The sequence below is a fragment of the Grus americana genome, chromosome 14, assembly GCF_028858705.1.
Source record: "Grus americana isolate bGruAme1 chromosome 14, bGruAme1.mat, whole genome shotgun sequence".
NCBI classification, from domain to species: Eukaryota; Metazoa; Chordata; class Aves; order Gruiformes; family Gruidae; genus Grus; species Grus americana.
Window position 1 is genome coordinate 21,632,144 of NC_072865.1, and position 22,804 is coordinate 21,654,947.

A 22,804-nucleotide genomic window follows, 5' to 3' on the forward strand; every position below is an offset into this window, starting at 1 on the left:
AGGCTTTCACCAAATGCATTTCCTCAGCAGTTATATATTTACCAGCTCTCCCGCATGAATAAAGCAGTGGTTTGGACTCCATAAGGATACCTGCTGGCATTAGCAAGAGGCATCATCGTTAGGCCTCAGTTAAAACGTCATTTCTCTTCAGGATAAAAAGAGCAAACCAAGAAAGAGGAACTGACAGAGCATCAGCCCTCAGCCTGCCACAGGGGTGCAGCGCAGCGATGCCAGCTTGGCCGCACAGTTCCCACGCCGGGGACCCACCAGGAGAAGTCTCGCGTTGGGGCGGGCTGAAAATCAAACGTAGCATCCACGTAGCACTGCACGTCCCAGGTGTTCAGGGCATTTCTGCAAGCCAACATACAGCCGCTGACAGCTTGCAAGCCGCAGCTCGTCGCAGCTCCGAAACATTGCTTCTGTATTATAAAGAAACCGTTTTCCTCTCTTTTTTTTTTTTCCTGTTACTCATGGAGTCACTAGTAACAAAGGCTTTAATCACAACAACGGGGCAGACTGGGGGTTCCTCCCATGATATCTAAGCCACATCTAAGACACGCAGATGTCTTAGCAATTTAATCTCTTTCTCCTTGATGAATGCACACGTTATTTCCTCCAGCAGAGAGCACATCCCGCAGGCCACCAGGAAATCTGCCTCGTAGCACCACTGCCTCGCTCACCACACTTGCAGGTTTTTTTGGGATGCTCAAGGTAGCATTGATGCCTTCCGCACAAATCAGCACTCTCTTTCCTGGAAGCAGCAGGCGGGCAGGCGGGCAGGGAAGGGACTTTTTAGCCAAACACGGCCTGCCACTTCGCTTCCTGACCCGCAGCACGGGGAGAAAGCATCCTTACTTGGGCTGGAGCTGGCTTGGGATTCGGCGAGGGATCTCCTCCCGGAGCCTCTCGCCACGACGAGCCTGGCGGGGCCGGGAGGCGCCGTCGGGAGCCGCGGGTGCATGGAGGGGGGGGGCACGGCAGCCCGCCCCCGCCCGCTGAAGGAGACCGGCGGTGCGCGGCGCGGCCGCCCGGCGGCGCGGCGCTGCTGCCCGGCTCGGCGGGGCGGCCGGCGTCGGGGGCCGCTCTCTGCCGCCTTCCCGCGCCCTCTCTTCGCTCCCGCAGATCTCGCGAGAGCGGCCGGCTGGTGGCCGCGGGGGCTGTTGCAGCAGCGGCGGCGGCGGCGGCGGCGGCGGCGGGAGGAGCGGCGGCGGCGGCGGCGGCCGGGGGCGGCCGAGGAAGGAGGCGGCGAAGGAGGAGGAGGAGGCGGAGCGGGCGGCGGCGCAGGGGGGGGCGCCGGGCGAGAAGCGGCGGCGGCGGCCGAGGCCGAGCGGCGGCGGCGGCGGCGGGCGGCGGCATCATGGCGGACAGAGACAGCGGCAGCGAGCAGGGCGGCGGCGGCGGCGGCGGGGGCGCGGCGGGCGCCGGGGGGCCGGGCTCGGGCGGCGGCGGCGGCGGCGGCGGCCCGGGCGGCGGCCTGCAGCATGAGACGCAGGAGCTGGCCTCCAAGCGGGTGGACATCCAGAACAAGCGCTTCTACCTGGACGTCAAGCAGAACGCCAAAGGCCGCTTCCTCAAGATCGCCGAGGTGGGGGCGGGCGGCAACAAGAGCCGCCTGACCCTCTCCATGTCGGTGGCCGTCGAGTTCCGCGACTACCTGGGCGACTTCATCGAGCACTACGCCCAGCTGGGGCCCAGCCAGCCCCCCGAGCTGGCGCAGGCGGCCGACGAGCCCCGGCGGGCGCTCAAGAGCGAGTTCCTGGTGCGGGAGAACCGCAAGTACTACATGGATCTGAAGGAGAACCAGCGCGGGCGCTTCCTCCGCGTCCGCCAAACCGTCAACCGCGGCCCGGGGCTGGGCTCCACGCAGGGCCAGACCATCGCCCTGCCGGCCCAGGGCCTGATCGAGTTCCGCGACGCCCTGGCCAAGCTCATCGACGACTACGGGGTGGAGGAGGAGCCGGCCGAGCTGCCCGAGGGCACCTCCTTGACTGTGGACAACAAGCGCTTCTTCTTCGACGTGGGCTCCAACAAGTACGGCGTCTTCATGCGGGTGAGCGAGGTGAAGCCCACCTACCGCAACTCCATCACCGTCCCCTACAAGGTCTGGGCCAAGTTCGGCCACACCTTCTGCAAGTACTCGGACGAGATGAAGAAGATCCAGGAGAAGCAGCGGGACAAGCGCGCCGCCGCCGCCGCCGCCCCCCCCGCGGGCGCCGGGTCCGAGCCGCCCCCCGAGGCCGAGGCCGCCGCCGCCGCCGCCGCCGGGCCGCCCGGCGCCCTGCTGCAGGCCGAGGAGCCCGAGGAGGACTGACCGCCCGCCCCCCCGGGACGCGGACTGGCCCCGCCGCCGGCGGGAGGGCGGGCGGGCGGCGGGGCGGGGGGGCGGCGGCGAGAAGCCCTCCCCGCTGCCCGGCGCCCCCCCCGGCAGCGCCGCCCGCCCGGCGCCCCCCGCCGCCCGGCAGCAGCGCCTCCGACCCGCCACCCATCGCTGGATGTTCCTCCACTTTACCCACCGTATCAAACAGTAAGCAGCTGCTAAAACAAAAAAAAAAACAAAACAAAACACACAAAAAAAAAGTCAAAAAAAAGTAATAACATTATATATGAACTGTGTTTCCTACTTGATTAAAAATATAAAGAACTGAGTGTTTATTTCCCTAATTAACCGAGAACTTTTGTACACGTTTAAGCTATTATTATTAAAAGTGTTTGCAAAAATGGTCAAGATTATAATATTGCTGAATTATATTAAAAAAAAAGTCCTTTTCATGTTGAGCTAACATTTGACTTTAGCACAAAAAAAAGAGATATTTTAGAACACGTAAAATAATATTTTTAGTTTTTTCTTCTCATTTTGTTACCAAATTTCGAACCTTACATGGAGGTTACTATAGTATATTTGACACCCTATATACCTGTGATTAGAGATGTGTATATATATATGAGGGCTAGGCATGCTGTGTGTCTGAGCTTTGTCTAAATGTTATGCAGAAGTTTGTAGAGTTAAAAGGTACGTAGGTTTAATTCATGCAAGGTAAACAATAAGTGCTCTCTTTTATACAATATGCATTGCATCTGGACCTTAAACATAAAAATGGTCAGTGAAACTTCTGTGAACATGAAGAAAAATTATTAAAAAAGGCATTTAAATGAAATTTGCTAACTTGTGATTTTTACGTTTGAACCAAAGTTATTCAAATAGTTTAAAAAAAAAAGAAAAGAGTAAAAGAAAAAAAAAGAGAGGAAAAAAAAAAGTAAAGAATTTCTTCCCGTAATATTTTTTTCTGCACCTGTTTGGTTTACAACTGAGTAGGCGTATTGTCATTATTGTGTATATGAGATGTACTTGTATTGTTCATAATATATTTTTTTTATTCTGTGTACTTAAAGTACTTAACCTGACGTGCAGCGGTTTCCAGTCAACCTGTTTTTGGACAGCAGGTAGCGAGTCTTTCCGTGTTGCCACTGGCACTAGCACTATGTCCTAAACTCGTGAGAGGTCCGAACCTATGCTTTGATCCCTGCCAGTGCCGTTAACTTCTGTAGGCCTGTTAGAAATCAGTGCGACGCAATTGCAGAGTAATCCTACTGAGCCGTGGGGTTCGGAGTTTCGTTTAAAAGTGAAAGCCAAGCCGGTGTGTGTCTGTAACGGATTTCCATGTAGCTGTGGTGCTAGTTATTACTGGCTACATACCTGGCGAGCCTGGCCGTGCCCTTCCCTCCCCGTCCCAGCCTCCTCGCCGGTGTGCGCGCTCGCAGGCTCTGGTCGAAGCGTAGGGTAGGGAAATGCAGATTTGTCAGAACACTAATCTGTCCAGGTGTGTTCTCCAAATTGAAATTGTTTGTAGTAATAATAATAAGAAGAATAGATTTTTACAGGTTGTTTTTGTTGCTTTGGGTTTTTTTCTTTTAAAAAAAGTTGGTGTGCTTTTAATTGACTAACTTCTTGCTGCTGTATAGTAAAATATTAATATATTTTTATCATTAAACTGCTGCATGACTATCATCATTGTGAGTGAAGAGAAAACATTATAAAAAAAAGATGCCTTAAACAGTGAAAACTTTTCTTTTCTTTTCTTTTCTTTTCTTTTCTTTTCTTTTCTTTTCTTTTCTTTTCTTTTCTTTTCTTTTTTCTTTTTGGCTGGAATTCAGTAGACAGCGTTTCAGAGAAACTAGGATCTTGTTCCACTCAGAAGTTTTTTTGGGATGCAATCATTTTTCTTAACGCTCTTGGCAAAGTTAGCCATCTGGTAGACCTAGCTGCTGTGCGTAGAAGGCACCACCTGCACGAGCAGGAGTTGCCTGCGCTTCTTTACTGATGGTCAAGGATGGAGTTTTGGAAGGGTGGGTGGGGGAAAAAAGCTTGTTTTAAAGAATTTTATTTCCTGCTGTCTTTTTATTCCCATTTGAAATTATAATTCCCTTTTTCTTTTCTTTTTTTTTTTTTTCAAGATGTACTGTAAGTGTCAAAACAAGCTGTTTCCATTGTACCATGCATTATTTCCCTTTAAAGAAGTTTGCTGTTAGTGTTCACAGAAAGTTAAATATGAGATGCCGGTAGTGAGGTGTTTCTGTTTCTTTTAAACAATCACTGGAAATGTTTAAAATTGCTTTAATGTGCACTTTCCTATTTCCCAGTAGTAAAATAAGCTTTCGGAGTGCGTAATGTGACATTTGAAATGGTTCTCAATTGCATGTAAACATTTGTCTGATAACCTGCTTTTGAATTGGAGGGTCTGGATGGGCAGTTCCATCAATTTTTGTACTTCAACTGTGATGTGTGCGGGACTGCATTCTCCATGCTGCTAGACGTAGTTAGGAAATTAATTGCTTTGGTTTTGCTACTTGATTGATTGTCTTGGTCCTGCTGTTCACTGCCCTCCCAAAAGTTGTCGCGCTGCCGACAGACGCAGTCCGGCGATCGTAGTTCCACGCTGCTGCGTTGTGTTCCCAGCAATAAGTAGCAGGAGGTGATGAGAGCACGGCAGAGTGTCCTTCCGTACCCTCCCGGCTCCTGGGAGCATCGCTAACGAGGCAGGCTGCTCCCCGTGGTCTTCCTCACCCGCGCCACCCGGATCCTGCCCGGGATCCGGCTGACTCGAGAAGCGCACGGGGCCGCGCGGTTCCAGTCAAACCAGTACAGCCTGTAACAGCCCACTGGCAGTTTGGTGAACAGTGTCCGAGAACTTGTGGTCAGTTTTTGTCTCGTTTTGGGTTTCTTCTGCGTGTTTTGTTGGTTTTTGTTTTGTTTTGTTTTGTTCTTTTAACGCATGTTATGTATGTTCTAGGACTTGATGAATGATGATAATGAAAGACTAAAATGACTGTAAAGGTTCGTGGGATTTCGCTTCTGGTTTTGTTTTTGTTTTGATTTACTTCTTGCTTTTTTTTTTAGTTGTTTTTTTTTTTTTCCCCGGAGGTGCTCGGTACTTTACCAAGGCTCTAATATCTCAGTATTTAAAACAAAGTACAGAAAACCCTGTTTAATGTTAGAAGAAGAAAGGTATATTTGACCATATGTGTTGTTTTAAAAAAAGACAGTATGCTCAAGTGTGCCAAGATATCTAATTCCTGAGAAGTATGCCTTATATTTTCCTTGATGATATGCTTTTAAATGTCTTGTAGAATAGGTCCAAGAGCATGATAAAAACTACTTTATAATGACTACGTGCAAGAAAACTTGAAATTCATTGCAATACTGACATTTTATTTTTAAGTTAAAGGGACACTGTCAAGTAATTTACCATTGAAATACAGCCACCCTTTAAGTGGTTTTATGCTAACGGAGAAATGTCCTCCAAATTCAAAGTCATTACTATTATTACTATTTTGTTAAAAAAAAAAAAAAAGTAAAATTGCTCTGTCTCTGAGAAGTTAAATAAAAAAAGAAAAAAAAGAAAGAGAACAAGCCGCTGTTGATTCGTGCCTCTTCTTTGTGGTCCCGCTTGCAATGCTGTCACAAGGGGCAGCCCTCCAGCCGCCCAGGAGCCGGAGGGGACCAGCCGGACCGTCTTGGAGCTCCTGGCCCACGGTGCCAGGTCTTTGGCCGGGCTGGAGCCACGGGGCAGCCAGGCCAGTGGTCAGAAACTTGGCTGTGGGGTGTGGACAGGACGCTGAGCTTCCAATGAGGCACACCCTTATGCGGTGGAGAGCGTTTTTGAAAAATTCAGTTTAAAAAAAAGGAGAAAAAAAAAAATACTTGACAGTGTCACTTTCCTGCGTATCCCTTGCAGGGGTTGAAATGTGATCGGTGTAGCGCCCGCTGAGAAGCGGTTCGCAACCTGTAACTTGACTGTTGTAAAGCGCAGAGGGGCTGCCGGCGCGGGCAGCGGGTGCGAGGCAGAGACGATCCTATGGAGCAAGGCAGAAAGCTGCTGGTGATATTAACCCCTGCTCAGAGCTGACCGATAACTTCTTTTTTTTTGGGGGGGGGTGGCGGGGGGGAGCAATTACTTTGTTGCCTTTAAAAATAGCACTGTAACCACCTTTTTTTATGATTAGCTGTAGTATAACCTTTGTCCCTTCAAACTATGCAAGCTATGAAATGTAAATTAGGGATCAGTTAAAGATAGTTGATTATATTCAATCAGATGGCATTCATGCACTAACTGGAGTATATACAGATAAAGCTATTAGAGTGTCTTGTATGCTAACAGCAAGATATAACATACCTACCTATTCTAAAAAAATGACTATTAATATTGTATAACAGGACTGTGGGGGTTGGGAGGGGATATTATCTCTTACCTTCTTAAAAGGGGATTTAAGATTTTTATAACTGTTTTTTCCATCAAACTTTAATATTTTTGTCAAATTTTTAGGTATTTAATTTGTAAAATAGATTTTACTTTGTACTGGCGTACAGAAAATAGGGGTTGATTTAAACTTTTTTGAAGCCAAGTGATCAAGTACATTTGTAATAAAAAGTCAATGGATCTATATCAGTCGTACTCACTGTTTTCATTTCTTGTACGTTCTAATGCAGTGGCGCTGTATGTCTCCCAAGGAAAAACAATTGGGGAGGTGGGTGGAAGGAGAAGGCAAAAATGTCAGCATCGATGCTGCAAATTGATGCAACTTTCCGTATGCAAGTGGCCCGTGGTCAGTGGAGATTTGGTAGATATGCATTTTTACTAAAAACACGGTGCACGTTTTCAAGAAGGGTTTATGAAAACCTGACGTTTTTGGCATGTCTTCACTTCATGCTTCCACCTTGGTGCCCGTAAACTCTAAAGCCACCCTTTTGGAAGCACTTTTCCCTGGCACTTAAGAAAAACAAAACCAAACAAAGCAAAACTCTGATTTCTTCTGAGGTGGTGAACTAAGGCACGTTATGTTTTTGCACCTGCACACTTTGTCTCCCTTCCTCAAACATCTGCCACTTTCTTCTTTTCTCTAAGTTCAACAGGTTAAACTTTTTTTTTTTTTTTTAAAGTAAAATTGCTAAGCGTTTTGGGTTGAAGACTTCAGCAGATCCACCAAGTTTGGATCCAACACCTTGCAGAACGCTGACCTAATTATTTTTTGTTTGCTTGTTTGCTTTAGACCCAGACCTCCCATTTCCCGTTCCAGGGCATATACCAAATCTGATTGACTTGTCTGTGGCAGAAGTTGTGGGAGCTAGAAGTGGAGAATCCTGACATTAATGTACAAGAATGCTAAAACAGGTTTACATTTCAGGGGGCTCTCATGAAACACGAAAACTCAAAGTGTAACTAGAACCAACCAATTTCCTGGATTTTTCTAGTCCAAAGAGTAGAAAACAAGTCCCTCTTAGGTGAGTGGGATAGGAGGCAGCGAAAGCAAATTCTTCCACAACTGTGCAATTTGCTCATTCAGAAACCTGCTACTTCTAACCATCTTGGATTGCTTTTTGAGAGGTAGGGTGCTACCTAAAGCGCTGGAGAGTTTCTCTGTTAAAACAATGCTGTCAAGAATTTTTCATTTTTAATCGCAAATTTAAAATCCTGGTTTGCACATTTTTCTTTCTTTTTTTCCTTTCTTTTTTTTTCTTTTTTTTTTTCTTTGCTTTTTGTCAGGCTTCCCCAAACTTTCCTTTTATTTTCTTACTATCCTCCTCTGCTGGCTGCCTGCTCCTTGTTAACTCAGCTGGTGTAACTGAAGGGTCACTGTTCCATGTTGGTGTTTGGACTATCTTGAAGAGGAGTCCAGCATATTTTTAAGTTCTTGTGCTGGGCTTTTCCCTAAAAGTTTTACTCTTCTTGACTTTCTTCTATAACGTGTGAAGATAGGTGAAAGGATCTGCATTTTTGGTAGCAGAACAGAGAAGCGGGCTGCATGCAAAGTGTTGTCAAAATGTTTTGACAAAACCGACAAGGTAAACAAGCGAGTTCCATTTTTATTCTTGATTCCTTCTGCTGTTGCCATCTCCTGTGCTGTTTGCAACAATGAAAGATCATTTCAGCCCAGAGGTTTTTTTTCAAGCCCGTGGTTCCTTTTACTCCGCTCATTTGCACATGATTTAGCTCACTGGCACCGCAAAATGTTGTGCGTGGGTTGCAAACGTGGCAAGGAGATACATATATATAGTTTAAAGCTGGTTAAGGTTAATCTAAATAGACTTTCAAAATGATAACATTTTTTAAAAGCCTGTTTTAACCAGACCCTAATCTCTGGACCTGAAGTTCATGGCATTTATATTTTTTTTCTCTGAAGTGGGATCTCTCGTGTTGAAATTCCTGGGGTCGAAGTCCTGATGGCACAGGAAGGATGCTCCTCTCGCGTGGCAGCTGAAGTTCCTCTGCCAGAGTTGGGCTGCCCGCTCTGCTCCCGCTAGCGATGCTGCCTCCCTGCTCCTGTACCTTCATGCCAGATGGTCTTGGGTGTACTCTGGGAGTTTCTCTTAGCCTGCCTATCCTTCTTTTGTACTTTTTATCTTTTTGAAGCATTTCAGTTCCCGATGGGACTGTGTTTTAGCAGCACTACAGTCTGGGAGAAAGCCCACACAGGGGTCCGCAGTGCATCCCACTTCTTGTGGGCTGTGAGGCTTTACCGGGCTGTGCACTGCTTGTCATTAATGCGGGGATGCTGTAGGGAGCAGAAAGAAGTAAATGCCAAATCCTCCATTTTTAAAGGGTTCACAGAGTTACTTCTCCAATGGTATACTGGATATTTTACTGCAACTTGGGTGGCATAAAAGTTGCTGCTGGAGAAGTACACTGCAAGGGAAAGGATGAGCAGGTTTGCTGTTGGACGTGCCCTCCTGCAGGCAGGTACGGTGCCGTTGTCGCTAACGGACATTTCCTGAGCCAGCGGACTCAGGACTTTTGCACCAAGCTGGGTGTATAGACTTTGTCCCGGGGAAGAAGCTCCCAGCAGTCACGGCAGAGGAGGTGTTATCCATCTGGAGGGTGGGAAATGGCTTTCAGAGCACGGTGGGAGGGCTGGGCTGGCAGAGGTGGACGCCAAGGTGCGCCTTGGCCGCCGTTTGACTGCTTCAGCATCTGAACTGGTGGAGGGTGGAGGGTAGGTGGTACCACTTGCGGAGAAGCCCCTAAGAGCCAGGTGGCAGCAGCTCTGGCAGACGCTTTGCCGCGGGCAGCCAAGGGGTGTCAGGCAGCTGATCCCAGGGCAGTGCGGGGTGGTGGGGGGCTGAGCTCCCTGGCTGGGGTGGCTCTGCTGGTCCCGTCTGCAATTTGGCGTCTGTATGTGGCTGAAGCCAGATGAGCAGTCGTGGGTTTTGGGAGAGTCGGAGCGTGTCATGCCTGCCTCTGTAAAAGTAGTAAAGAGTTGTGTAGCCCGTTTGAGGCAAAATATTACAGAAGAGGGAGAGTTGAATTCATACAGCGAGGGATGAGGCATGTTTTCGTGGAAAAATGTCAGCTGGAGATTAAGTGAGAAAAGATAAAGATAGAGGACTTCTGGTCCCGCTATCTGTCTTTTGAGTGTTCACTGATTAAAACAAGATAGAGCAAATGGCTGGATATCCCCGAACAATGCTTCACTGTCTCTCTGCGGATCGATGCTGCTGGTGCTCCTTCGCCTGGGGAGGGGATCTGGTCCTGAGCCTTTTGCTCTGGAAGGCACCACGTCCAGGCAGGATGGAGCCCTGCTCAGGCTGGCTGTAGGTTTTGCCTCTGTGTGAGTATTGCCTCGTTTAGGGTGACCAGGACCCTGCACTGGATGTCCCCAGGGCTGTGGCGGTGTCTGTGGTACCTTTGCAGCTCGGGTAGGGCGTGCGCTTCTGCAGCAAAGTGCTCTGCTGTCCCTGCATAACGTACCGTGGGTTTATCACGGAGCAGTCTCAGAGCACGTGACCTGATTCATTTAGGGTTAAACTAAGCCAAAAGACAAGCTCTACCAACCAGTTGTCATTAGGTCCGTCAGACCAAGCTAGAGCTCGTTAGAGAGTAAAATCCTCAAAACACAGATAATGTGACCATCGAGTGCTGAGCAGTGACTCCTTTGCTGTCTAACTTGGCTCTGGCTGTGCTGATTGCTCATGTAGACATAGCCCTAGATAAAACAGGAGACCGCCTGTGTAGATGGCTGGCCCTTTTTGCACCTCGTTGCCTTGAGGCTTAGGTTCACGACATGTGGCGTACTTCTGCTCCTTTCTGGATCAGCCATCAGCTGGGAGAGTGCTTGCTTTGAATGGGCATCTTCTGGATCTCCCCAGCAGGTAACTTGGTCTTAGATAATTCCTTGGCTTTGCTGGTCATCAGTTGGTTTGCTGTCCATCCTGATGTTAGCTTTGCAAAAATACACACCTTAGCCTTTTCTTAGGCTTAGGCCACATAGGAGACTGAAGTGAAAAGAGGATTGGCTGCAATGCTGGCAGTGGGAGTTTGTGCTGAGCCTTCCTGGCTGTGGCACAGAGGGGTTTTTTCTTGAAACACTATCTTGAACTATGCAGGAAGCAAAGAAAAGCTTCATTCTTTCTGTCGCAGATCGGAGAGGTGAGAGGTGTGGAGTTACATCTGCAGTGTGGAAGGCTGTGCCCCTCTTGGCTAGCAAGACTTTAGAGGGAGGTGGCTGCTGTGGGAGCTGATCTGCTGCATGTCACTGGGAAGCCAAAGTGTGTGCCTTGAAGAGATTTAGACAGCTTTTCAGGGAAAAACCTCTACAGGTTGAAATGTCATCCTGGTCAGCATGTTGATTTTTATGGAGAGCTTGCAAACAGCATCTGAATCCCTGTGACCATGTTGACAGCAATGGGTTTGGATTTCGTACTGGACATGGTGCAGAAACTGTGCGGCAGCCCCCGTGGGTGACTGTTGTGGTGCAAGAGACCGTGTCTTGCTGACCTGTGTCAGTGGTTTCAACTGTGAGGTGGCACTGTCATGCTTGCGGGAACGTCTAGGAGCTGAGCCTGGGCTCTCAGAGACGTCTCATCATCCCGCTGGACCAATGTGCAGTTGCTCTAGGGTGGGCCAGCAGAGGCACAGGGGGCTTTGGGGCTGGCGTGCGAGCACACACGAGTTGCAGGGTCTCTGTTGCGGGGCTGACCTCCACTGGCACGTTTTCAGCTGCTCTGTGTCATCAGCTGTGCTGATGTGGCTGGTGCCGAGATGAAGCTGCAGGCTTCATGCAGTGGCTGGAGGAGACTAAATCTGTAAGATATATGTGTGGGTAATTTATATTGCTGGGACTTGAGGGTGGAGAAAATGAGCAGTGGCGTTTTTTTCTGTTGCTGGTGAACATCTTGATGTGCAACTCAAGCTCAAATCACCGGGTGCTCATCATACCTGCAGTGCCCTCCAGCTGGTGTGTTAGCCCTGGTCAAAGACTGGGGTGGGCTTTGTTCTTCTAACTCTGGTTAGAAAGGCATGCTGTCATGTGCCAGAGTGCAGGACGCTGTTTGTGCATCTTGGGCAGGACCTCTCTGGATAGGACATCTCAGAGCAGCACTGTCATTTGAAGGTTAGCCACGTTGGTTTGAATGTCTTTCTCTCCCCCAGGTTGGGCTTGCTGTAGCGTCTCACTAGGGAATATGTTTTATTTCTCCATGCTCTGTCCTGGTTGCACAGTAGTTTGTGAGTGCGATGCAAGCTGCTGGCTTTATTGCCTGTAGTCTGCTGAGGTCTGGAATTTGCTTTTTCTGGGCTTGCCTTTTGCTTGGGCATTTAGTATGGGCAGAGGAGCTCAAAGCAGCAGCTCCTTGGGAGTGTGCATCAGCACATTGGCATCAGCTGGTCCAGACTCCTCAAGACTCACCTGGGTTTTCAAGGCCCGGCTTTTCTCTTCTGCATCAGTTCAGCAGAAGCAGGTCCAGCTGTCTCACTTCTAGGCAGACTGTAAAGGCTTGCTGATCTGTCAATACTTCAAGAAATGCCAGGGTTAGGAAGCATGGATAAAGGATTTTCTGAAATCTGATATTTAAACCTCCCACTCAAGTGATGCTGAGGAGAGCTGGCAACGTAGCATTGGCTTATCAGGAACTGTGTGGGCAGGTCAGCTTAAGAAAAATGTGTGAGCAGCACGAGAGGTGAAGAAAAGAAGCCAGCATCTTGGCAGGTACAGAGTTATAAATGGGGTCAAAATTTGGTTTTATTAAAAAGATCATTTTATTTAAATAATAAATGATGGTAGGATCACCATTGCCAGGGGCTGCTGAAGGGAAGTCAGGCAGGTCTCTGAGCAAAATAGGGAGTAGAGGCTTTGAATGATGTTCTAGCATTAATAATTCTGAGCTAAGCACTGCAAATTCATGTAATTGTCATCTCTGCTTTTATGCATGCAAACAGTTTGGTTTGCGGATAGGTCTTTGGACAGTGGACAGATAGGTTTGTGGACAGTGCTGTGTTCAGAGGCTCATTCGATCTTTAAAAAATAGAAATGTTGGCTTCTGAGCTGCAACAGTCAATAAAAGTCCTGGTAAATGAGTCTTTGCAGGCCTCTGCAAGGCCATATGTAATTTATCTTGTCCAATGAAAGTCTCTAATTGGTGGTTTAAAGTAATTAAAAAAAGAATCCGTTAACAGTCAATTTTTAGTTTAAAGATGGACTTTATATGGTCATAAAGTAAAAATCCTAGCTTAATTATGGGAGTTGAAGAACATCGGCTTAATTGCACGAGGAACTGTACACAGAGTGCAGAGAGGACACGCTTTACAAGTGATTATGTCTTGTGATAAAATACTATACAGTGCAACAAGTGGAAGTGCTCCAAGCTCCAGAAAGCATCTTGAGGCCAAGGGTGCTGAGCTGGTGGAGAAGAGATAGCATTAAATCATCTGCAGATGGTCGTGCTCCATCCTTACCTCAGCGCTGGCTGCCTTGCCTTTTATTTGAAAACTTGACTTGCAACTGGACAGGATTAAAGGGGCGATTTATAATTTAATACTAAAGCCTGGGTTGAGGAGTTGTTCTCTGTTCTGGAGATGCTTCCAGAAGCTGGGGAAGTTGCTCTGGGAGGTTTGGATGGCAGAGGATTTGGTCATGGGAGGTACAGGCTCCACTTCCAAAGATTAGATCCATCTGAGGAGTTGCCTGTTGAATGGACAAGTAGATCCTGGAAGATATCAGAATGCTTGGAAGATATCAGAGTGCTTGGAGCAAGCCTGGGACTGTCATCCTTGAAGATGAGATACTTGGGAAGCTAAATTTGGGTGCCTAGTAAGAAGACAGAATTGAAGACATGGCAGTACCTCTTCCTAAAGTCTTAATGCATGCCTGGGAAAATGATAGAAAGGGTATGATAAGTCGGTGAAGTTGAGTCATGACTTCTAAGCGTGGGCTGGTTTCCACTTCAGCTGAAGCTTCCCTAGACTGGTGGCACAGCAAGTGTTCAGGGTTTTGAGAGGACGGACTGAACACGGTGCTGGTGGAAGGCTGAGGCTGTCAGGGCTTGGGTGAAGGTGCTGAACAGTGGTGCCAGGAACAAAACACGTGCCCATTTCTCCTGGAGGGCAAGGGGCAACTTTTCGGCATAGGGTACGAGGAGGTTGAGAGCAGAGTTGTGTGCATGGGAGGAGCAACCAGCTGTCGGGCTGCAGATGGGGATAAGAAACAGGCGTGTGGTCCAAACAAGAAAAATGTCTGTATACCAGTGTGGAAACATAAAACAAAAATAGTTGTTGTAGACTGCTCGGCGGTGTAAAAAGACCTTGGCATAGCTGGTCTGATTGAAACATGGCAGGGGGGTGATGGAAATCAGTAAGATACTGCATTACATGCATCAAACTATACTGAATAGGCATGCTAGGTCATAAAGTTGTGAAGGAACACTAGATCTAAAAAGCTGCCATAAAATCTGGGAGGAAATTGGAGTAGTGATGACCACACAACCAAATTTATGTTGGATATAAATCCCATATTTTAATGACACACAGGTATTAGGAAATTTTCTGTTCCAGACTAGGTTATGGATTTCATGGGGCTTGGGAGAAAAGCAGGCTCATGTGTCTTCATAAACCTGTAAGAAAAAGTAAATTCAATTATGTCCATGCTATCTGGCCAGATTGTTTGGGAAGGAACTGGCTAACATTTTGGTGAACAAACATCTTGATTTACTTAAAGGGTCATTTCTTGTAACAGCCTGGTATAGAGTTAGCCTTGATTTAGGACTAAAATGTAAGAACTGGTTCAAGATATAATTACTGTTGAGTCATTAAATAGCAGTGACCACAGTACAATTACAGGTTCAGCATCCTCAGGGGTGGAAGGCACTGGACTAAAAATGAGTCTTGTGTTATAAAGTATTGCAGGGGAGAAGATCAGAAAAATGAAGTCCTTAGAGTTGTCAAGGCAGCCCCATAGATACCTGGAAAGGTTACAGATATCCACGTTAGGCAGCGCTCTGTCATGAAGGAGCTGCAGAGTTGAACTGGAAATCAGTTACGAAGTAAAATAGTTATAAAGTTATGAAGTAAAATAGTTATAAAGGACTTCTGGAGTCCAGCAAGACTCCATCAAAAGATAGAAGTCTAACTCTTGCACAGTAGACTGAAAGAACCATGCTGTATGGCAGGTAAGCCATGATCTGGAAATTAAATGGTTTAGGAGGGGCTTTGAAGAGCCTTAGGGAGCAAATGCTGTCTTAAGTTTATCAGAGAGAAGGCTCGGGAGAAAATCTGAGTGGGCAGGACTGAAGGCACAGTTAATTTTCTGCGCTACTTCATACTACTTAAGTGACTTCTCTGCGTCATTCTGGAGCACAGGGCATGTTTGAGAGCCTACCTATCCGTCACCTAGTCCTTTTGGATGGTAAGGATAAGGAGCCTCCCTCTGCAACTTGAGTGTTTGAGGCAGAGATGCTGGAGCAAATCATTAAGTTCAAGTGGAAGAGCAACAGATGTGCCTATGAGTTTTACATGAGCTTGAGATTGAAACACTGAAGTTACTAGCAAAAATAGGGCTGTTAAAAAATAGCTTAGTATTCTCCATGACTAGATAGCATCCTAAGGTCAGATTATTATTTTTTTAATTAAAGTATTAAACGAGGCACTGGGAGTTGCAGATCAGCAAACCTCAACTCCGGTTTGAGAAGGAGAAACGGAAGCGCTGTAACTCTTCAGTATGTGATAGGTTGAAAGCAACGTACTTTCTCCAAAGAAGGGGGGTTGGACTAGGTGGTCTTTGAAGGTCCCTTCCAACCCAAACCATTCTGTGATTCTATGATCAGTCTTGTTTTCTGGGTAGTCGACCAGAATCTTTGAACATGTTGACAAACAGCAGGAGGTGGAGAATCAACTGATCTATATTTGGATGTTTTAAAAGAGTTTTATTAAGTCCTCCCAAGAAGGTATTAAAAAATTATGCTTTTAATGAGAGGAGAAATATCATGGAGTCCTTGGTTGCAGCCAGTATTGATCACTTGGGCAGCACAAGGTAGACAAAGTCTAGTTGGAGATGGTGATCAAAGGCTTCCAGGTCTGCATCCTGAGTAGATCTTGAGCCTTTGAATAAATGAGTTTCCTCTGGAAAACAAAGCTGCCAGGTGGAGAAGGGTGGGTTTTCATTGAACTTTTCTGGTGAGCACATCTAGGTCCAGGCTGCAAAGTCTGGTTGACTGAAGAGGAGAAACAAGCCCAGAATACTGGGTAGCATGGCATCTAGATTTCTTCTGTGATGTGACACCCCCAGTTCAAATTCCTACCCTGAGCTTGATTTGCAGGTCTGCCAGATCCCAGAGCATGCTTCAGCAACTAATGTTGTGAATATGTTCTGTTTTCTTTTGTTTTTACCAAGAAAAAAATAAAACCCCTTGGTTTTGACAATGGGCAGAAAGGGAAGGAGTGAGGAGAGAGGTCTGGTCAACATTTTCCAGGTCTTATTTAGCTATGTTCTTGAGGGAGGGTTGTCTGTGTGCATGTGCGCATGCACACTGGGGTTACCTCTCTTCCCAAGAGACCTAGGAGGACTCATAGCTAACTGGTGTGACGTAGAACAACCCTTCGCTGCTTTCGTTTAGTTTTAGGCTTCTTAACAGTCTAGAAGTCATGGCAAATACCCTTGCTGCTCCCACCTTCCCTGTCTTCAGTAGATCATGGTACCAAAGAGTAAGTGCTTTGAGAAATCATCGTATTTGCAATAAGAGCAGGTTAACTGCAGGCACCTCAAGGCTTTTGGTTAGAGTCAGTGGTTAAATATAAGAATTGGTAATTGAACGAGCAGACTGGTTGGTTTATACTAGAGAAGTGATTTCAGCCTGGCCATGACTGGAAAATTCAGAAGAGCATGAGAAGGTCTGGTACTGTGAGCATACAGCGTTGGGGGCTGACTCTGGGAAATGCAAGGCAACAGACAGGGGGCAAAAAAAGCAATTTTTAATGCTCCGACAATATTGCTAGGCTTTAAGTGATTTGCTCATTCAGGAGGAAGAATGTCTGATTCTAGGTAGCAAAAGCAAATGAAGTGGTATAGACTGTGTATTACAGATTTAGGTGCTAAGGTCTGAGAGGCTGCTGCGCGTGAATTCTCCTGTAAAACAGTTCATTAGACCCCCACGGTGTCCCTGTGCTGTTTTCCCTTGGTAATCTGATGGTTGTCACTGGCACAACCTTTGTCCCCTCCCCCTTAGAAATACTAATTTCATTAGATTGCACACTTCTAGTTAAATTATACCAGCTGACTTTGAAGTACTTAATATAAAAACGTTGTGGTATGCTTGCATGATAATTATTTGATGTAAGAAAAAAAAAATCTCTTGTGCTCTCTCTTTAGGAATTTGGGCTTTGAGTTTCATTGGCGAGTGTTGTACGTACCCAACTGCACGGGATCAGGCCCATCTCTTTTTAAAAATTTATTTCACATCTGAGATTAGAAATGTTCTAGAAGACAAATCAGAAGATAAAGTTGTCTGTTACAGGCTCAGATGATAATAGCGACTTGTGCTAAAGGCTGCACGACTGCACGGCTGCTTCTGTTTTAATTGCTGTCAAAGGTCTGGCATTTTGGTAATAGTATTTTTTTCTAAATGTACTGAGTATACTTGCCTTTAAATCCTGTTAGGTACAGATAATTATCGTTGGTATTCTGTAAATTCGCTCTATACTAGCATTCACATTGGACTAGGCTTAATATTGTGAGTGTCAAAGATGACTTGAAAAAGGAAAATTAATTTATACCCTTTTAATGCGGTTCTACCCTGTATAGGGGGTAGTTTGTAGAAGTACCAGGAGTGCTACAGTTGTCTTCCCCCTTTTACTTGCTGTGATTCTCTGCAGGAGAACATACAGATTTAAATCTATTTTTCCATCCTTTGGAGACACTGAGATATTACCACAGTGAGGTCCGTGGCAATACCTAGATAAACCAGGCCGTAACACAGAGAGAATGCATCTTTGCAATTTTTTTTCTTTTGCTGTCGATCAGGCCCCTGAGCTTTTTTCTTAAATGTAAAAAAGTTAAATTGTTTGAGTAAAAAATCACTTCCCTCATCTGTCCGGTGCAACATCCTCCAATACCTTACGTCTGTTCAGGCTGGATTATTCATGGTCTTCCAGAAAAGGCAGACAGGACTGGAATTGCTAATGCCAAAAATTGCTCATGGCAAGGGAAGGAAATCTTTGTTTTCAAGACAAAACCCATCCGGACCCTTTCCAGACACCCCGCAGCACACCACAAGGGTATAAATACCTACTTTTTCTTTTCCAGGTGATCTTTAAGGCTGGGTAGCAGCGGGCAGGGTCAGTCTGTCCGGGCGGATGGGACGGGGGTCCTGCCCTGCAGATTTGCCCTGCTTCAGCATCAAACCTGACGGGTTTTAGGCTGGGCTTTTGTCCTCCGAGCAGAGCTCAGGCCCAGCACAGCCAGCCCCGGGGGTTGCCAGTGCCATTTGGCATCCGTGCTGTTACGCGCTCCTCGCATCTTCATGGGTCCGAGACCCCCGGCATCTCCACGGGTGATGCTGCCCGTGCATCACCCAGCCGCTCGGTGAGCGTTTAGGGAGCTACGTGTGGTTGGCTTTCACCATGTCCTCAATTTTGATCCCCAGGGCAGAAAGATTAGGACTTTCTCAGTTAAAGAAAAAACATAAAGTGAAGCAAAATCTCTGGAGAGTGGTGTTTCCCCGCGGTAGTGACGGCTGTTCACCACCCGCTTCTGTTCAGCCATGACCCCTGGTTCGGTTCTCCTGGGCTTTTAGCCATCTTGACCTCATGTTTGCAAATATTATTGGTAATATAATGCTCTATGTACAAATGTCTGTGTGGCTCATGTGTATGTTTCTGTGGTTCAAGTCAGCCACAGACTTCTGGAATTTCATTGTACTTTGGTTAAATGTTGGACTTTTAACTCTTCTACTGTATGGCTTCTTGATTTCTCTTGTCCAATGTGGACCAACTCTATTTTTGGAAATAAATAAGCATGTAAATAAAATGAATGGGTTTATGCCACTTACAAGAAAATGCTTTATTTAAAATATACACTCAGTCTTGTATATTTTATGGTATCTCAGGGAGCGGACGAGGCTCAGGCACCAGCAGCCTTGGTGATGAGATACCATATTATGTACAAATTCATTTCCAAGTGGTTTTGGAAGAAGACTTTCCATCTCCTGAGCCAAACCCCCGTAGGACCAGCCTTGCAGAGGCGGGGGTGGGGTGGGGGGATCTAGAAAAAAGCATGTAGTTTAAGGGGAGTAAAGGAAAGAAACACAACTTTCCTCTCAACACAAGGCTTCTGGTTTGAGGTGTCTGGGTGCCAAAGATGCCACCAAGTGTAGGGATGCCACAGGGCAGGTCTCAGCTCCTGCCCAGGAGCACATGGAGATCAGGAGCACGCTGACTTCTTTTTTCTTTTTTTTTTTTTTTTTTTAATCTTCTCCATATAAACCAATATTTACCAGTAATCCTGTGTTTCTGTTTTTGTTTTTTGGCAGACTTTTACCAGTAAATATCGGTTTATTCCTGAAACCAGAAGCCCTAAACATACCTTTGTTTATAAGGTCAGTTGTCATTTTGTCTCTCTCGTTCCCCGCTCCCCCCCAGTACCACCCGGCAGGTGATTGAAAGGTACCAAGTTTTCTTTCTAGTTTTCCTGCTCTGCATCTCTGGGAACTGGAGCCCGCAGGACCTAGAGCCTTCTGTTGGTAATGTAGACTCGAGTTTACAAATTATTCTTTTACCATTTTAAAGCCTGCTTTAAAGGACAGAGGCGTTCCCGGCGGCCCACTGTGGGAACTGGTAGAAAACCCCTGCAAATGCATAAATTGCTTCACCTCTCCGAAGCCTGCGGGTAGGTCTCTCACAAGCATCTTCAGGCTTGGGGCTGAGAAAATGAGTTATCCAAAAACATACACTAAAATATGCCATTTCTGTTTTACAGTGAGCAGGTCTGGGGGAGGGAAGGGCAAGAATGGAATTTGAAATATTCCCCCCCCCCATTTTTTTCTAATTTACTGCTAGAAAGCAAGTGTGACATGGGGAGGAGGGAGAAAATTTGAACGTTGCCCTTCCTAAACTCATTGTAAACTCTTCCTCCAAGGCTGGGAGAAAGTGCAAGAGGTCTGATCCTTAAAAGGACATTGCTAGGTGTCTGGGACCCCAAAAGCAGCTGGCGCTTTTTAATGATGGGAATCGCTTTAGGTCATTTTTTCAGGCTTTTGGTTTATACCAAGACAAACCATCTTGGGAGCATTGAAGCCTCCTTTTTTTCCGCCAGTGTTTGCGACCCAAACACAACAGCGTTATGCTAATACTCAAGAAACAGAGAAGCTGGCGAGGAATAGAAAATGAGTTGACTGCATGGTCCCAGCCAATTTTGTTCTCCCAAGCAAACAAAATGCAAAAAAAAAACCCCCAAAACCCAGCCCTGACCTCAAAAAACCACAACCTCCCAAAAAACCAAGCCAAAAGAGGATCTCAAATGCCTAGTCTGGTTTTATCATACCTGATTGGCGAGAGTGTTTTTGGCATAGCTGCAACCTAACTATGTCCCTTTAAGGAGCACCAGCAACTAATTTCCTCCCAGTGAACCCAAAAGCTGAGGTTTTTGTAGTTTTTGAGTGCAGACCGAAGCTCCCGCAGCCTTAGTTGGAGTCCAGAATGAAGGGAGCCCTTCCAGCTGTGCACTTTGAGCTGAAAACTACCTTTCCTCCCCTTTTGCAGCCTGGGTGGTTCTGATTGCTGGCAGTTCTGTAATACAACTTTAATCTGAGCAATTGAGGCTGGTCCTACATTATCTTCAGACGTCTTGCGGAGGACTCCTGTTACCAGTTTGGTACTCAAAAGCTACACCCCACCATCAGAAGTCACTTTTTTTTTTTTTTCCCCCAAAAAGCAGTGATAGATTACCCTCTCTAGCTCTAATGGAAAAATGATAATTGCAATGCAACTTTCTAATAAATTGTTCATATATTCATAATTTCATTGCAATCCCAAATTGGAGAAGAGATCTGTAAAAGGTATATATTAGTCTAGATTTTTTCTTATTGTAAATACTGTAATTTTATAATACTGTCAATATTTTATTAACTTAGAAATATTTAACAGAGTTTAATCTATGGTAGTTGATTTATTTATAGGTTTATGTTGCAGCCAATATTGCATTACATTCTAATGTAAGATTAACTTTCAGCATGTAAACGTTGATTTAATATATCATTGGAAAGATTAAGAGCGAGAACTCTCGCTCTTAATCTGTAATATTTATCCCCCCAATTCCCAGTTTGGAATTATTTAATGAAATATTAGGAGGTTTCAAGAGCTCATGAATCTAACAACTGCACTTGGATTTGAAAACTTGAATTTTGAAATGTACCTGGCTCTGTCACCCTGTGAACAAATTTGCTTCAATATCTAATCTATATAGTATGGAAGTCTTTATTTTGAGCAAAGGGACACTGTCAGATCAATTTTAGATTCTTGTTTGGGGGAGGGGGGAGGAGGGGAAGCAAAAGTCACCCCCAGTGCATGTGTGTTAACTCCTTTTCAATCACAAGGGGAAAACTCCTTATCCTGTCGGTTTGGGTATTTGGCTGGAAGCATTCCCGCAGCAGTTTGCATCCCTGCAGCTGGGGCACGGGTGGAAATCTGGCCGCTACGAGGAGTCGCTCTGGTCCTGACGAGAGGCGAGATGCCCGGCGGTGCTGCCGCGGTCCTGCCATCCCTGGCACCGACTGCAGTCGGAGCTCGGTGCGATGGGTAAAAGTGCACAGGATCTAAAACTTGCCAATTTTTGACGAAAATTTTTGCTTTTTTAAAAAAAAATCTCTCTCTTTCTCTTTAAGCCTGATGGTGTCCCTTTAACAGCATAAAGATGTTCACGTTCTCTGAAAAAAATTTTAGAAGTGATTTTCTTTTTAAGGCAGGGGGGAATTGGACTGTAATATGTTTGCAAAATAACTTGCATAAAAATACCAAAAATATATCAAGGATTTTCACGGGAGTTGGTATTTTTTGAGTGTAAAAGTTAATCTTTATTAGAGATGTGCCAATCTATACTGCTTTATTGTAGTGTTGTTACACTTAGGCATTTCAGTTAACTTACAAATATATACTGTAACAGTATACTTTGTACAGATTTATTTAAAATTTATTTGAAAACTGAAATAAAGTAGGCAGAAAATAAAGATATTTATTTTTCATTTGACTATGTAAGAAGGTATCATTCTTTTGGTTTTAGTGCACTGGTGTACCAAGCCTCAGAACCACTGCTTTCTCCAGCTCATAGGATGCTTTTCCGAGACTGTGGATACGTGTATGTGTACTGCTGTGTTGATAAGTAAATGCCAACGATGGAGTTCGTTGCTTTTATACATCCCAAAGAGAAGTTCTCCACTGTTCATTTTCTGTTTTCTGACCAAAAAGGCATGTGTTTGTGAACAGTGTTCACGCAAGTTCTGCCATCCCACTCTCACATCAGCTTATACCAATGCCAGGATGGGAGGATTTGCCTGCATACCTTCCCCAAAACACCCCGGTCCGCAGTGGCATCGTCAGGGAGCAGTTCAAACGTGTGTTCTTTGGGCTTTGTGTAAAGCAAACGCAGAACAAGAAAAATCGAGATGTTAAATCCATTAGAAAACAAATTCCTTATTGTACAGTAGTATGGAGATCTCTAGTCAACCTGCCATTAATAATAGATTCTTATTTTTTGAATGATCTATTTAAAAGAACAGCAAGCATTGTATTTGCTAGTAAATCTGAAGTGTTTACATGGAATTACTAAATAAATTATTTGATCTAAGATGGCTCTCATCAGTGCTGATTTTTAATGCTGGAAATTAATTTTGGCAGCTCCTTTTTTAGTTCGTGCTGTTCTTTAAAATCTTCCAAAGCAGGTTTTTTCAATGCATCCTTGTGTTTTAAATTAGGTTCTGAGGAAGACGCAAAGTGTGCCTCTCCTTGCGAGGCCTAACAGGAATGCTAGCTAATGTTTTTCAACTCCCTCCACGTCA

At 45.8% G+C, this 22,804-nt stretch overlaps 1 protein-coding gene across 10 annotated transcripts; it reads left to right on the forward strand.

The window, feature by feature from the left end:
* Nucleotides 1-1,200: 1,200 nt before the first annotated feature.
* PURA (purine rich element binding protein A) lies at nt 1,201-22,570 on the forward strand. Of its 10 annotated transcripts, none has more exons than XM_054841764.1 (4): nt 1,201-2,524; nt 19,286-19,351; nt 19,439-19,495; nt 22,030-22,558. In XM_054841764.1, the coding sequence occupies exon 1, from the start codon at nt 1,358-1,360 to the stop codon at nt 2,309-2,311; it is 954 nt and encodes a 317-aa protein (XP_054697739.1). In that variant the 5' UTR covers nt 1,201-1,357; the 3' UTR covers nt 2,312-2,524; nt 19,286-19,351; nt 19,439-19,495; nt 22,030-22,558. The 10 variants fall into 10 exon arrangements, with proteins under 10 accessions (XP_054697739.1, XP_054697737.1, XP_054697738.1 ...); XM_054841762.1 differs by lacking the exon at nt 22,030-22,558 and adding an exon at nt 20,514-21,976; XM_054841763.1 differs by lacking the exons at nt 19,439-19,495; nt 22,030-22,558 and adding exons at nt 19,542-19,641; nt 20,514-21,976.
* Nucleotides 22,571-22,804: the final 234 nt, after the last annotated feature.

Coding starts and splice junctions, on each gene's coding strand:
- PURA (XM_054841757.1), top strand. CDS start 1,358: ATGGCGGACAGAGACAGCGGCAGCGAGCAGGGCGGCGGCGGCGGCGGC.